Genomic DNA, 17,363 nt, shown 5'->3' on the forward strand with positions numbered 1-17,363 from the left:
TTTCTGTTGAATTTGAGCAAGGTTATAAGAACTTGGGAAAAGAGGCAATGGGAGGGGATTACGAAGTTGAGCAGCGCGTAGAGAGAAGCAGAAAGAGAATTGTGACCTGCAGTCGATTGGTTGAACACGGTATGTATAATGAGACAAAATAGTCAGTGCGGTCGACTAAGTCTTAGGAATGCATATACAGGTAGTCCCCCACTTACGATATAGGTAGTCCCCGACTTACGACGGAGATGCGTTACGACGACCCCATCGTAAGTCGAAAATATCGTAAGTCGAAAATATCGTAAGTCGAAGATGGCCTAGCCTACCCAGGAGTCTTAAAGAATGATGATAATTTAGCAAAACAGAGCAATTTACAGTACCGTACTGTATAAACTATATACTGTATGTATATAAGTTACAGTATCGTACCTTGTAGTGCGCTGCTGCGTTTGCCTGCCGCGCGAAATTTAAAATTTTACAATTTTGTCATATCGCTATCGCCATCGTAAGATCGAAATATCGTAAGTCGGGGACCATCGTAAGTCGGGGACTACCTGTATTGAATCCCTCAGCGATTCGATGACCTCAATGATCGATTTTTTTAGTCTCGTTTTAACGGTCTTGTTTCTAGTCTCTCTCTATATTGTTATAGGTTACTCTCTTTGGTAGTGTGAGTCAATCTACTAGCCTAAAGGTAACATCGAATATCATTTCCATATGTGCATGAGATAGGATGCATTCCAACTGATTTGGTCAAAGGCGTAATTTGCATGATATTTGCATACATCTAAATAACTTATTCCCTCACACACCTGATGAGATGAATGTGGCGTGAGTGTAAGAATATATTTTAATCAACAAATTGACACCGCTTAATGCCTAGGATCATACAGGCCAAACAGTACCAACTATGGGACTAGGATAAAATAAATTGTTCCAGTAGTAAAATATCGCAAGGACAACAACTTCTTAAAATAAACGACACCAATTGACTTTCACAGTAATTATTACTGTGAAAGTATAATTATAATTACTGTGAAAGTAATAGTATCACAATACATTTAGATACAGAATAATGTCCACACTAGATGTTGCATCTTGGTCACGAGAATGTATGTTGGCACATGGTTAAGAATAATGATGGAGTGACAGCCAATGAAGGGGATATACGTCGAATAAGATGTCCACCGAGGAGATGGAGCAATAAAATCAGACCTTGTGCAGGCGAAAGGCAAATTCTTACAGTGGAGGGTCGTGAAATTTGGCGGCTAGGGCAAGATTTCATTCAGCAGCAGATTGACCAAAGTTGATTATGATAACATATATTTCGCACACCTCCAATTAAAACGGTTGGCTACGTATGGTGCGAAAGAAGTTCAACATACATACATATAGGGACTATAGCCACAGATGCGCTTAAATTTCCAGTACACACCACATAAGTTGCATACTAAATATATGCGATGATATTCCGTAAATTTCACTGCACCGTCATATAGACTTTTCAACGCAGATGCCATGAGCGGGCATGATGAAGATAAAAGTTGTACGCTACGAAAATACATTTGTGTGCAAGGTTAAAAAAGCATTGGGTTTTAAACGGCAGCATAGTGTTTATGAGAGACGATAGCCAGGACATGCTGGTGGTCGGGCACTTCATTATGACTCTTGCGGTTTTTTAAAGTGACTGGTGTAGAAAATTGCATCTTAGTGTTTGGAACGTGCGTGATAAGCCACGAGCGACATGCAAATGAAAATAATCCGCAGTGAATATGCTAGCCGAATTGCACACATTACTCTTCTTTAAAAAATAGATTTGATTTAGGGTGCTTGAAATAAAATAAAATAAACCTCCTTGCAATGTAGTTAATGTGATTCAGACAGTCTTTTCGAAACAAAAATAATCAATTTAAACTTAAAATGGAAAGGCGCTGAAATGTGTAAAGAAAATATATTTTTGGTTGTTGCAGAATGTAATGTAAATATTTGGTGTAAAATGCAAATCAAGCATAATAATAGATTTATATATGTAAAAAAATGCCATCCAATTATAACATAATGTTTACCCTTATCAAGTGCCTTAAGATGTACATTTATTATAATACATTGCATTTATAATAATTTAATAGAATATTAATTTAAGTTGTTCAATATCGATTACATTTCAATACTGTAAAATGCGGTTAAATAAAGGCCATGTGTACAATAAAAACCATGAGCTTTTTTGAAAATGTTTTAATTTTTAAACGATCTAGGCTAAATGGGGCCACACATTACAATTTATATTTCACGACTCTTTAAACACCTGAAAAGAAAGGGAAACAATATATACCAAAATGCATTTTACTTAAAAGGCCACTATCCATATAATATTAATGACAGGACATTTCGGAAACTTGCAACTTCATACTCACAGGCTTTGTAAATGTCAGTTGGGATGTGAATCGCGGAGTGATTTTTATCCACAGAGAATCCAAACGCGGAGTCTTGCTTAAACGTCGGCTCGATTCGCGGAGAATTAATCTCATGTCCATCTTCCTCCTCCTCCTCCGAATCCTGAGTACACCGAGATATAGTGTTCAGCATTAATGTTGTACAATTTCTCGCGAGTATCAACACAACATTTAAACTGGGAGAAATGTTGTCTTGTTTAATTGCGTTTACATGGGGTCAGCAGACACAGGAGGAGTAAATGTCAAAAAGAAGGAAAGAAAGCATTCACTCATTCATAGTATGAGTGAGCAGCAGAAATGGTGCACGGAGGGGGGGCGGGTGGGCAGGAGAGAATGGGCAACATTCATAAACCATTACAGGCGAAGTAACCATTACACAGTATCTGTAATGACACATTCAGTTAACTTCACCCATTTCGACCACGATAAGGCGTGCACTTTGTAATGGTGTTCTCCTGTAACCTCCCACTAAAAAGTCACCGGTGGCCCGAGCAGAAGACAAGGCAGATAGAACAACGATTTCGCTAAGAAAGACAACCGCGCCAATGCAGCGTCGTCACTTAGGGTGATATCTCACAAGTCTTTGACATTCACGGGGAGGGGTTTCTTGAACTTTGGGATTAACCGACTTAATTCTTTACCACGTGCGCGCCTACATGTCTGATCCCGATTTTCTGAAATATTCTCCACCATTCGTTTAACCGTTTATCAACAACACATTGTTTGCCGATGCTATGCCGGTAGCAGTGCACGAGCATAATTAATTGCAAAAAAAAAGAGAGATACGTGATGTTTCAGGTAAAAGCCCTTCTTCACAGCAGATGTTAAGTTTCATTTCTCTTTTTCAAGCAGTGTTGTTGCTATATTAATAAAGGTGGGACTTAGCTCCGTATTGTTTAAGTGCAACATTGGTGTCTATGCAACCTTTTTTAACATGAGATATTTCTCACACCAATTTAAAAACACTCACATTAAATGCGTTGCTATTCCGTTTTACTCAGACGGTGACCGATTTGCTCAAAATGCTCACTAATCCCAAATTTCACAACCCACTGAACCCCGTTACCTTAAAAATGAAGCCTTCTAATAATAGGCAACCTTCAGGTCAATGGAGTTGCAAATATATGTGCTGTCCACACTATAGTCCCCATGTAACATTGGATGCGACTACATTTGCTGATGCTTCTTGGCATTTAGGAACATTATGCTGCAGGCTTTCTAACCATGGAGACAAAGCCAGAGAGCCAATCCACAGTAATAGCTCTGTGCTTGGGTAGATGCGAGCTCTCATAGGGGTCTTTGTGTATGCCAATGTTCCATGCCAACTTTACCCGGCCCACCAACTACCCCACTAACTCCCCTACCTCACGCCTACCCGGAATATTTTTTTTTAAAGACAAATGTCGGGCTGAACGTGGTCAGAGCCAAGAATGCCGATGGAAAATGTCAATGTTAACAACCATCATTTTGTCGTTATCGCAAAAAAACTATTACCAGATAAGCCCGCTGCAATCTGCAGCAAAGAAATGCCCGGCTAACGGTGCCAGGAGAACATGTTTCACTCAAACACATTTAGTGACCACTTGAACGTGCTTGACATTCTCGACATGCAACTGCACGTGAAAAACAATAATTTCAAAGACCTAGCACCCAATTGTAACACTGCATTCGCGAGATCACACGGAGGTTATTGCTTGCAGCATCACGGGTCTTGTGATTCAGTGCCGACTGTCACGATGATTGCACCTTTTCCCGTTCTGACAGCAGTGGATATATATGTATAGATTTTGAAATCTTTGAAACCTTTTTCCTCCTCCAAAAATCATTCTGTTGCCATTAAGGAGACACAAAAAAGTCTTGATGGAATTTGTAAGTGCAAAGTTTTGGATGGGAATACCGTGGGAAGTAAAAATTCAGTTGCAGGACATTAGTGAGAATATTTGGATATTAATAATGAGAATTGATTTACCCTTTGTAAATCCAGTACTAGATGAAGGCTTCCCGGTATAACATTCCTTGACATGTAAACAGGGCAACAATTTCACTCAGGTCTTTCAAAAAGGAATATTATACCCATAACGTTAAAGTATATAATTTGACAATGCTATTTTAATGTTATTTTGCTATATCTCTATAAAACAATGAACGTGTAGATTGAGATAAACGTTTTTGAAGGATAACATGTCCTCTTCGTTGATGCTTAGAGAATATGCATGTGGGCGTTTGTTATTCATGATTTTGATATAAAATATGCTTTATATATGATTTCAATTATGTATGACGTTTAGACACATTTGAGTTTAATCAACAATGATGATTAGTGACATCAGAAACAATCCAGTATTTTGTAGAAGCGCTATTCATACGGTTATTCCATAATCTTGTCACAAAATCGCCACTGTTACAATCACAAAACACAGTGCCACTTAATGTCACCAGGGTAAGGGCCCATCGGGACATCATGTCTCCTTTGTTAGGGGATCCTCATAACGTGCGTATCGGCAGTCAACTTGTTGACAAATCCCTTGTAATTTTAATGCGAACGGCAATGGTAATTCATTATATAACTCGACATTAATACATCTTAATGTGCCAATTAATTTAATCTAGGTGCCAAGTAGTGTGAGGAATGCTGCCATGGTATAATGGTTAGGGGCCGTCCATAAATGACGTCACGCGATTTTAGACGATTTTTGACCCCCTCCCCCCCTCGTCACACGGCGTCACAAAAAGTCAGACCCCCCTCAAATATGACGTCACAAAGCTCTGCCCCCCCCCCCAAAAAAAACACATGCTTCAAATCGCTTAAAACTATTGTCATTGTAGTGGGTATTTAATGTGCCGCTGCACTCTGATGTTGTAGGAGAAAACATCCATTAAAAAGTATATTTAATTAAGTAGAACGTTTTGATTTAAAGCTTTCGTGACTGCAGGGATTCATATTCTTGGTTCTTTCGGTAAAGTCACGTAGAAGGGAAACAATAAAATAATACAAATATAAAAAAAACAAAATTCTCACGACGTTTCGACTGCAACACAAGCAATCATCATCAGGTGTGAAAACCACAGCAAGAAAATTTGTTTCCCTTCTACGTGACTTTACCGAAAGAACCAAGAATATAAGTAGAACGTGTTGTCTATATTTATTTAACGTTGCGCATTTTGATGTGACGTCACATTTCTCAAACCCCGCCCCCCCCCCCTCGTCACTTATAGACGGCCCCTTAACACACTGCACTCGCAATCCAGAGGTCGCCTGTTCGATCACCCCGGCACGGCAATTATGACAATAGTTAGGTTTCTGAAGATCCCCTGGCCTCTGTCCATCCAGCAGTATAAATGGAGGTCGCATTTGGTGCGATAAAGCATCAGTGCTCCCACCTCTGCTGAGATATTTGGCCAGCATGGAAGAGTTACGCCCTTTTAACGGAATGTCAGGGCCGAGCCTTTACCTTGAACTTTTTTAATACGTAGTCACGAAGCAATATTCATGCGTGCTCTCCAGTCCTCTATACACTTGCGGATGAATAAATACGTTTTTTCGCGCCTGAGCTTGTAGCTCCCAACATTAAGTGGACATTGCCAGCAGGAAATGGGGCATGACGAATTTCACCTCGCCCTGCAGTCTCGCGTATGAAAATAGCCACGTGGTTTGTTTTTTTACAATTGCGGCATCCTGTCGACATTGAGCGTTGTGCTGCTATTCCCCCCACCCCAAGTGCAAGAGTGCACATCAGCACTTATTAAATAAACGACAGATTAAATTAACAGTGTACGATCTTAAGTCTTGTTTTTCTTGAAATTTTTGGGCGTTTAAAAATAATGTTAAAATAAATTAATGTTGTTCCCAAATGTGATTTTTTTTTGCGGAGGATATCACGGTGAAAAAAAAATCAATTTGCACCCAGCGGTGAAAGTAAATGCAACATTAAAGTGGTCAAAAATCTTATAAGCCCCTCAGGGAAAGATATTCATTCATTTAGCAGAAAACAGTCTGCAAGCTCATTATGATTATCGTATTCATCTCCCCGGACTTTCAGCATGCAGAAACGGCTGCCACCTTCCTTTGCGCTGACTGATATCGTAGACAACAGCAGGTCGATAAGCTTTTCCCTGCTGGGACGCCAAACCTTCGGCTGCAACATAATTATTTATTAAAAGCCTGATGGAGGCTATGATAACACTGTTATCTGTAACATGCCTGGCTGGTTTAGCCAGATGGATTGGAGGCGACACTACACATGGGAATGGCAGCAATATGGCTGTTTCAGGAATAAGTGTCCGCGTTATTTCTTTGAATTTTTATTTTCAGACATTAAATCGTAGCCAGGAGCTTGCCTATTTAAAACTATATTTAACTTCATTAGCATTTCCCTGCTGAGCAGCGCTACACATTAAAAACATGCACTCTGTAATGACAGAAATTGAGATCTCTATACCTGCTCTCCGTTGCCCACTGAATATTCCTCTTCAAGCTCTTTCTTCGCATTATAATAAAGCATATCTTCTTCCTACAAACAAGAAGCAATCGTTAGAAATTCGATAGTGCAAAGGTATATTTAATAGTATGCAAACATTCCATGTGCTATTAATATTGTGCTTGTTCGCCCGAGAAATCCTCACCGAGTCTCACGACTCTTTTTAAGGAGGGTCCTGTCAAGCCTTTCCAATTCGGCGGTGATGTTGCTACGTGTCATTCCAATTAGGTCATTTAGAAAAAAAATTTGAGAGATTTGGGATTTTTTTGTTTGTTACCAATACCGCACCAGTTGCGGTGTACGCATTTTTAGCTATGGAAGGAAACCCAGAGAATACGGAGGAAAGCAGTGCAGGAGAGGGAGATAACGTGCACGCTCCACGTGGAAACGTGTCCGAGTCGGGGATCGAACCCAGGCCCCTTCTTGCTGTGCGGCACGAGTGTTACCAATGTGCCATCCAGCCACCCGAAACTTTACAAATGAAAAAGCACTCAAGCAGCAATTCCATTTAAACATTTAGACATATTTTTGAAAAAAAAAGCAATTGGATATAAATTAACAAAAAAAATGCTGCGGAATTACCAGCAATGAGATCTACGAGGGCAGCTTTCTACTCCTGCATAAAAACAGTAAGACGTTTTTAAATGCTGCTCGGCACCCTGAAAAAAATAAATACTTCTGCCGATGCCTTTGAAATATAAATCAGGGCTGATCTTGGACTTCACGAGGATGGATGAAGCCTGGGGTTTGAGCTGCACACATATAGGCATGATGAGAGTGCCACAGTAAGCCCAATGGGAGGTGTTGTCAGGGAGCCATGAATTCCCGTGTCATTGTATAAGACGCTCCTTCTTCTGTGCCGTTGGAAGCCAAAGCAGTGGTAACAATAACTGCCAGCTCATCTTGAGAAATCCAGGCCTCGTCGTCCAATGAAGTGTATGCCTCAATAAAAGTCACTCAAATGGTGAGTATAGAATCATGGAATTAGAGAAAAATAATAACCCTTCGCCATTCTAACAATGAGATATGCCAAATAAAACAAACTGTCATTACAAATGTTGTTTTGATAACAACCTTACCGATTGGCGGTGTCGGTTGATGGTGGGTTATCGACACATTTTTATTTACGCATTCTAACCCAAACTAACTTTTATTATGAGCACATCAAACTTGCAATCTCGATGTCGCCGGTTTTGCCTCCTGGCTCCTCCGCCCCCTCTCTGCTCCCCCCTCCCCAGCAATACAGTATGAATGGGTATGCCACAGTTAGTTCATTCGCAGGTCACGTGTGTGGTGGAGTAAACTGTGGTTATTTCCACCTTTTGCAAGTAATCTGACAGTGTGGAAGAGGAGGCCAACATACCCTCCAGAGGGGCTCACGAGATTTCCCTCCAGTATCGGTTCTTCCACCAGCAGTGACATGAGGAAGCCATTGCAGGGCTGAACTTTTACCTTTTCACTTTTTATTTATTTAGAATATAATTATTAACCTCGATCGTGATTGAGGAATTGTGAGGATTTTAGTCACTATTTGTTTAATTTAGCAATTATTATTTTACCATTGTAATGTGTGCACAATGTAATGTCTCATGGCTGCCGGGTTTACATAAGCCAATTAAATACAACATACAGTGAGGGAAAAAAGTATTTGATCCCCTGCTGATTTTGGACGTTTGCCCACTGACAAAGAAATGATCAGTGTATAATTTTAATGGTAGGTTTATTTGAACAGTGAGAGACAGAATAACAACAACAAAATCCAGAAAAACGCATGTCAAAAATGATATAAATTGATTTGCATTTTAATGAGGGAAATAAGTATTTGACCCCCTCTCAATAAGAAAGATTTCTGGCTCCCAGGTGTCTTTTATACAGGTAACGAGCTGAGATTAGGAGCACACTCTTAAAGGGAGTGCTCCTAATCTCAGCTTGTTACCTGTATAAAAGACACCTGTCCACAGAAGCAATCGATCAATCAGATTCCAAACTCTCCACCATGGCCAAGACCAAAGCGCTCTCCAAGGATGTCAGGGACAAGATTGTAGACCTACACAAGGCTGGAATGGGCTACAAGACCATTGCCAAGCAGTTTGGTGAGAAGGTGACCACAGTTGGTGCGATTATTCGCAAATGGAAGAAACACAAAAGAACTGTCAATCTCCCTTGGCCTGGGGCTCCATGCAAGATCTCACCTCGTGGAGTTGCAATGATCATGAGAACGGTGAGGAATCAGCCCAGAACTACACGGGAGGATCTTGTCAATTATCTCAAGGCAGCTGGGACCATAGTCACCAAGAAAACAATTGGTAACACACTACGCCGTGAAGGACTGAAATCTTGCAGCGCCCGCAAGGTCCCCCTGCTCAAGAAAGCACATATACATGCCCGTCTGAAGTTTGCCAATGAACATCTGAATGATTCAGAGGACAACTGGGTGAAAGTGTTGTGGTCAGATGAGGCCAAAGTGGAGCTCTTTGGCATCAACTCAACTCGCCGTGTTTGGAGGAGGAGGAATGCTGCTTATGACCCCAAGAACACCATCCCCACCGTCAGACATGGAGGTGTAAACATTATGCTTTGGGGATGTTTTTCTGCTAAGGGGACAGGACAACTTCACTGCATCAAAGGGATAATGGACGGGGCCATGTACCGTCAAATCTTGGGTAAGAACCTCCTTCCCTCAGCCAGGGCATTGAAAATGGGTCGTGGATGGGTATTCCAGCATGACAATGACCCAAAACACACGGCCAAGGCAACAAAGGAGTGGCTCAAGAAGAAGCACATTAAGGTCCTGGAGTGGCCTAGCCAATCTCCAGACCTTAATCCCATAGAAAATCTGTGGAGGGAGCTGAAGGTTCGAGTTGCCAAACGTCAGCCTCGAAACCTTAATGATTTGGAGAAGATCTGCAAAGAGGAGTGGGACAAAATCCCTTCTGAGATGTGTGCAAACCTGGTGGCCAACTACAAGAAACGTCTGACCTCTGTGATTGCCAACAAGGGTTTTGCCACCAAGTACTAAGTCATGTTTTGCAGAGGGGTCAAATACTTATTTCCCTCATTAAAATGCAAATAAATTTATAACATTTTTGACATGCGTTTTTCTGGATTTTGTTGATATTCTGTCTCTCACTGTTCAAATAAACCTACCATTAAAATTATAGACTGATCATTTCTTTGTCAGTGGGAAAACGTACAAAATCAGCAGGGGATCAAATACTTTTTTCCCTCACTTTACATATGAAAGAAAAATAAGCCATTTTACAAATTATTCGATTTCTGAATGACAAGCATAATTGAGCTTGATCAATGAATCGATGCATCCTTACATTTTTACTGTTCATTGCTACAATAATTTTAGCCTGATCTGGAAAACATATCAGCTTGCTGAAATAAATCAGACCTGTAAGTCAGTTTCAGCTTAATCAGTTGAATATATAAGTGGAGCCACTGCAAGGTTAGCAAATGCATGCCTGTGAGGGTGAGTGATTGCGGAAATACTAACATTCTAAAGAAGCCAAAAATAGAAGTCAATGCATATAGCTAGGGCCTCTGCACTAACACTTGTTTCTCTTCAACGTGACTTTACCGAAAAAACTAAGAATATAATAATACTTGGTACACAGTTTAAAAACAAATGGCAGAAAAAGGATCAGAAAAATATAAATTGTAGGGGATCCGACAGAAAAGCAGGAGACAGGTGTGAGTTTATGCACGGAGCTGGAATAATATTGAGTGTGCCCATATACATGCTGAAAGCTCTAGCCAAACACAAACATTGATTTCGCGGCATAACAGTTTTGGTAAAAAAAAAATGGAATCAAAATTCACAGCGATCTTTGTTGTTTACTTACCCTGACATTGATTGTCATATCTACCAAACAACTGATGGCTTACTCTAGACTATGCTTTGTGAAGAAAACTTATACAAAAAGCATGCCAACACTTTCCTGCGCAGTAAACAATGGAAAGGGCTGAAATGTGGTTTATTGCTGGGTTATCTCGATATCTGGGAACAAAAATTAATCCCCTCAGGAACATCGAAACCGCGAAGACAAATTATTTCTCATATAACACACTTTGGCAAAAACTGAAAACTTTTAGTTGTTAATGCATTGCATCAAAGTCAATCGGACATAGCAGAGGGACATTAGTAACATTGAAGAACACATTAGAACACGTTAATTTCAAACAATTTTTCTTACCAGATTCTATTACTCTGCAAAGATTATTTATAGGGAATCGCAGCATGACCACTTTTCAGTCTCATCAAGCCCCCTTGCACACGCACTTAACTTACATCCAATTACAATTTTTATTTTTTATGAAATAAAATGTTATTTATTCTACGATCGGCCTGAATAAGTATGGCAATTGCCCTCATACGTGTACTCACGTCTCAGTTTTCTCCACAACTGCCATCCTGCTAGAGTATGTTGAACGTTGTCGTTGTGCTATAACACGCATTATTATTTACTCATGCAACTGAATAAGATTGTTTTACAAAGTAATAATGGATAATTTAATTTGATCAACACAGTTAATAAAAGTGCCACCTGTGCATTCACTAAGCATTTTTTTTTTAAAAAACGTGCACCACAATGAGGAGCTATCTGAGACATGGGGAAAGAAGAGGCAATAAAGGTAAAGGCGCAGCCCTGCAATTGCCCACTCACGCCAATGCTGATGGAAGGGCTTCCACGAACAGCGAGCTCTAGAGAGCCCCCTCTAGAGTGTATTTTGGCCTGTTCTTCCACACTGGCCAGATGCCTTGGAAGCGGTGGGGGTCGTCATTATTCACCCCACCGTTATGCGGTCTGCAGTCTGCCTATCGACTAACCGTGGTGAACCCATTTATGTATACTGCTGGGTCGACAAAGGCGGTGAGGGATTTAAGAAACGTGGTCTGTTGCCTCAACTGCCATTCCCAGGAAAATTAACTGGTGACCTCTGGATATTAAGTTCAGAGTACTAACCATTACGTCATGGCAGTATCCATGGAAGAAATAAAAATGTGCTTAAAATATCAAAGATAAAGCGTAAAAACCCCAGTGTTCCGAATGTGCGATGTTGCTCGATACAGTGTCTAAAATAAGCATCACAGCTCCAGTTATAGGGAAGCATATTTAAATAGCTGTAAGTACGCTTCCTAAAATCTGTGAAAAAGAGCATCAGAGCTCATTGGATTCTTCAGGTACAAATACACATTCTGATTCTCTGTTCCCTTGGTGGAATATCTAAAGGCTTACAACAAGTCGTGTTAACATTACAGGATCACACTTTGACATACAAGGCACGCTATAAAAAAGCTAGACCTTTAAGAACATGACATTTCAAGTGAACTCAACATATATGTTTTATCCTATCATGGTTCTTCAATTTCACATTGGGACAAACAATTTTTCCGACACGAATTGTCATGGAATTAGATTAATTTAATAAGTTAATGAAAAAGCTTTTTTCCCCGGTTGCAGCGGATGCACTTATGCACACCTGATCGCACTCACAGCCACAGCTAATCTACCCACTAGAGTCACTTATAAACACGTCCTCCCCAACCCCCCCCCACACGCTACAAAGCACTTAATTTCCATTTTCATCCACCGTCAAAAAGGAGGTAAAAGGGAATTTGATCACACCGCAGTAATGCTCCATCTACGAGGGAGTGATGAACAATCAACCTTGAGACCTTTGCCTTTAAAAAAAAAACTAATTACTACACACAATCAGAATTAAAGTGTTAGACGGCACAATAGATTAAATGCGATTGCATTAAGACATATTCCTGCCTGGTGATTTTGGAGAAAACCCGCCCCATCTAAAACCTGAATTGTCTTTTCCACAAACAAAACGTGACATGCACGGAATTTACAGCTCCACACGAGATCCCATTTGTGTGTTTGTTTGGGAGACAGAAGACCTTTCCGCAGGATCTGCCAGACCAGCCATGCATAAATCCGGGGCACAAGGTAATTTTATAATGCTGCCTTTATTTGCGCGTCAAATTTCCCTTCTCTCATTAACAAGAAAGTGTCAATTGCTCATAAGCATACTATACATTGTTCTTCTATCAAAGCTCTACAGCTGCTGCATGAACAATTTAATTGTGTGTGGCCAGTTCCGATGCCAGATCGTAATTCACTTGTCAAATGCTATTTACATTAGCAGCATGTCCTCTTCCTACCTACTCCACAGTGGGTCATATATTTTTCTCTTCCATGCACAACAACAGATACTCTGATTTTTTTATATGCAGAGCTGGAAAATTCATAACACGCAAAAAGGGAGCACGTCACCCTCACGATCAACAAATGACACCGACAGAATGCAGCACAACCCGTTGAGCGTAGGAATCGCTACAGTGATGCAAAACTATTATGATTTTTTAAAATTATTTTACAAACCTTTACACCAGTAAATAGTTATCATGCCCAAATAAGCTGCACGACCAGTTCATATCATGCAACATTTGTGCTATTACATTTTTTTAATGTGTTGAGTTGTTTTTTTGATGTCAAAGTATTTAAAAGCATTACGCTATTTAATGTCTGCAATGTTAAATAGTTTCCAGATTCACATTTTGTCAGTTCGGTTGGAAAATAAATATTGAATCAGCGCACTATTGCATTAACATCCAACCCATTATATGAAGATCCCCTTAAATATCGCTCCCTGAGCTGCAATATTTTTAATTGACCACGAGAAAAGAGCAATAATTTTGTTAAATATTCCAACATAATAGCGGTAAAATTATATAAAATTAACATCAACGAGTCCATTAATTGTGAACAAACCTCCAGCGTGAACCAGCCATGCCACTAACACATCAAATCCTCTTTGTTGCCACTAACATCAATTACGCCAATGAAAAAGTGTCTGTTGCAGTGTAAAGAGGGCAGTGCACAGAATTAATCAATTGTGGACAAGATCCAATGCTTTTAGCAGATCTGTAAATATTGATTCCACTCTTTAGTTAATAAAATGGTAAAGAGGTAAAAAATAAGGGAGGCACTGTGGAGTGAACGGTAACCGTGGTAGCTCGATGTCACGATGTTTGACCTCCCCCCAGCCCTCACCTTGATGTTGTCGCTCCACTGGTGAGCTCTCTGCAGTTCTTCTGCAGTCCTGGCCAGCCTCTGTGCAGGCACACACGAGAAAGTGACACGTCACAAATAAAGTTTTGAAACCGTTACAAAAATAAAAATAGGTTTTACCCTTTCTGGCAATAAAACAGGTGTAGGTCTTCAAACACCAAATAGATACCTTTTTGCAAGGAATTAAGTAAAAAGGTATCTATTATTTGGCGTTTGAACATCTTAACACCTAAATTTTGATTTAAAGCTTTCGTGACTGCAGGGATTCATATTCTTGGTTCTTTCGGTAAAGTCACGTAGAAGGGAAACAATAAAATAACAATAATGTTTCCCTTCTACGTGACTTTACCGAAAGAACCAAGAATATGAAAATCTTAACACCTGTTTTATTGCTAGAAAGGATAACACCTATTCTTATTTTTTTCATACTTTGATATTGTCAAAACGGTCTCGTGATACAGCTGCGTCACCCCGAGCTATAAATGCCTCTGCTACGTGTGGCATTGTCTTTGTACTGTTCGTCTTTGGGCGTTCTCTGGTCTGAGGCTGGTGGTGAGTCTAGGCCATAAAGAAGGCTGTCTCTGGTGTACGCCAACCAGGTTCAAAGACAATGGATATATTTTCAGAGCATGTTTTTGTCTGCGTGTTCACCACAATTACTGTGTGGTTAATGCGGACTTGATTCCTTGTCAAACGTATCTGTTTGGTATTTGAACATCTTAACAGCCGTTTTATTGCCAGAAAGGGTGAAACCTATTCTTATTCTTTCATGTTTTCAAACCGTGGAGCTCAAGGCGGCATTTCATTTGTTTCACCAACGCAGCAGAAGAAACCCGAAAACAAATTTACTAAAAATTGCCCTGCAAAACTTGACATTGTAGATTGTCCCTTGAAGGCCGGGTTTTAAAGCCACATTTTTATTTGGACTTTAAATTGCAAGGAAGGGCTTCTGTGGCATGACCAGTGTCACTGACAGTGAGAGCAAGAGAGAAAGGACGTCAACAAGAGTCCATTCCAAATTCATTAATGTTTTTGAGGAAAGCCAGAAAGTGTGGTGCAACGGTTTAAATAAGGCAATTAATTTCAGCTTATCTATTTTTGGGCCTCTTTAACCTACCCCCCCCAAAAAAAATATTAAATTGAGGTGGAGCTCGCATTTGTCTAGAGATTGTTTCCATTTACTTTGATCGCCCTTTCGTTTTCTTGTCTTTAAATCCTACCCTCGCTCTTTGCACGAGGCAATCACTGGTAGCAATTTCTGTTTAAAGCTGGAGACTCCATCTGCCTATGTTTCGCCTTTCCCTCCTCACTCGATGACGTTAGTCATTAAGCAGAGTAATTTCATATTTATTATTACATTCACGGTTCCTGCCTATGCAGCTGATCCACAAATTGCTGCGCTAAAATGCCTCGCCGAATATATATGTGCTGTAGACAAGTGAGGAATCTCTTTTGATCATGTATATGACTGTGTACTGTAATCTAACACAACACACTATAAAACATTGTACTTATGGTATGTTACTGGAAAGTCGAGTCATTCTGAAGATAAACAAAAATATTTTCTGAAATAAAATGCCACATTGCCCTCAAGTGTGATGACATTTATAAAATCTGAATACACATCATATGTTTGGTTACTATACAATTTGCATTTATTTACATTTCCCATATCATTCATTGTTGTTCTATGTGAATGAGCTGCATTAGTAAATAGCAGGAGGATAAATACTGCCACATTCCATGGAAATAACTACTATATTTACCCAAGAATATTGTCTGTGTGTCCCGCGCGTGACGTCACTCCACGTCGACCAGTCCCCCTCATTAATAATCATGAACAGGTTACGTCATCCACATGGACCCCCCCCCCTCCATTAATAATAATTAGCGGGTGACGTCACTCCACATGGGGGGGCGAGGCGCCTCCTCCCCCCTCCTCAGCGTCAACTCACAACCCTCACTACAAAGGCAGAACCCTCACGTCACGTGATCTCCGTAACGCTATTGAGACATAGAAGTTAAAAGGACGTCGTGATGAACAAGGGATTATAACATTTCAACGAAATAAGTCTGTGTCACCGCGGCCTTACAAATTGCACACGAATGGATGTAATGAATATGACGTTGCGGTCTGCTTTTTGCTTGCAAGTTTCAGATTTACTGCAGTACACCTGTCCTTGGACGGGCAAAAGGCTAGTTTATAATAATGCTTCATTAATTACCCTAAAAAGCTTCATGCGGCATTACTCTGTAGTTGCAATGATAGCACAAAAAGGTCCAAGTGCTTTGAGTTAATTATCTTCTTTTATGAATTCTATTAGTTTAAAGGTTATTTGGACAGTTCCCTAAAAGGCATTTTACTTGATGCTCAAAGAGACAATACTGTGGACAGAATACATATTATTTTCAGTTGGCAGTAAAAGTATCATCACAACAAACTGCACTTGACAGTTTAATTTCCTTTTCAGAGAAAAACAGGGTTGTACATTTTTGCTGTTTTTGTTAATTTTGTTACATCCACATATTAATTTGGGGTGCCACGGTGGCGAGATGTTAACTACCTCGCCTGTTATACAGGATTCAATCCCAACCCTGATGCCTGTATATTTGGGATTTCATGTTCTCCCCATGGTAATGTGGATTTTTCTCTGGATCCTCCGGTTTTTCCCTCCACATTTAGAAACGTGCGTTTCGAGTATTTGGCTACTATAAATGTCCACGTGATAAGCCACTTTATTGAGCTATCATTTGTGGCTAGGTCACTTCTGAAAAAGAGCTGTCTAGCTCAGTTGGCCTTACCTGGTAAAATAAAAAATAGCTGAGTTTTAGTTTAGTTCACGATAAGCCATTGGCCACTCTGCTGGATAAAATAGGTAACAATTACAGCTCTACAATTGTTTTCTTTTCCCGGGTTGTACCATGAACCGTTCAGCATGATGGTCGACGTTTCACTCCGTGTACTAAAGCTCACGACACTTGGAGTGAAACGTCGGACATCACGTCGATACAACCTGAAAAGACGTTAAAAATCTACGCGGTACAACCGCAGAAGCCTACGCAGTCGGGGAGGCAACTATCATTGCCGCTAACCCACGCACGACCCTCTAGCCTTCAACAAAATTACCCTAATTCTTCTAATATAATTGGATGAGGAAAGCTAAGCCTGGTTAATACTTGGATGGTTGATTTCCAGGGCTTGCCAGGTGTTGTAGGTGCACGGCTTTCCCCAGATACGACGGTTTTGTTCCACGTGCCAAAACATTATACACGGGACTGGCCAAACACCAAAATAAATGCAGGATGTCAGATTCCCCTGGGAAAGCAGTTGGTATTATCTCTACACATACTTC

General features: G+C 40.3%; 1 protein-coding gene across 6 annotated transcripts in view; it reads right to left on the minus strand.

Moving 5' to 3' along the window:
• LOC116942379 (voltage-dependent calcium channel subunit alpha-2/delta-2-like) overlaps nucleotides 1-17,363 on the minus strand; it is a 155,735-nt gene that overhangs the window by 97,151 nt on the left and 41,221 nt on the right. For all 6 annotated transcript variants that reach the window (XM_032954204.2, XM_032954203.2, XM_032954205.2 and 3 more), the window contains exons 4-6: nucleotides 13,993-14,052; nucleotides 6,881-6,952; nucleotides 2,403-2,544 (exon numbers count right to left, since the gene is read on the minus strand). In XM_032954204.2, the coding sequence (XP_032810095.2) occupies nucleotides 2,403-2,544; nucleotides 6,881-6,952; nucleotides 13,993-14,052 (274 nt within the window). The remainder of the gene's footprint in view (nucleotides 1-2,402; nucleotides 2,545-6,880; nucleotides 6,953-13,992; nucleotides 14,053-17,363) is intronic.

This window comes from Petromyzon marinus, chromosome 14, assembly GCF_048934315.1.
Source record: "Petromyzon marinus isolate PM22_M1 ecotype Great Lakes invasive population chromosome 14, UKy_Petmar_22M1.pri1.0, whole genome shotgun sequence".
In the NCBI taxonomy this organism is placed as follows: Eukaryota; Metazoa; Chordata; class Hyperoartia; order Petromyzontiformes; family Petromyzontidae; genus Petromyzon; species Petromyzon marinus.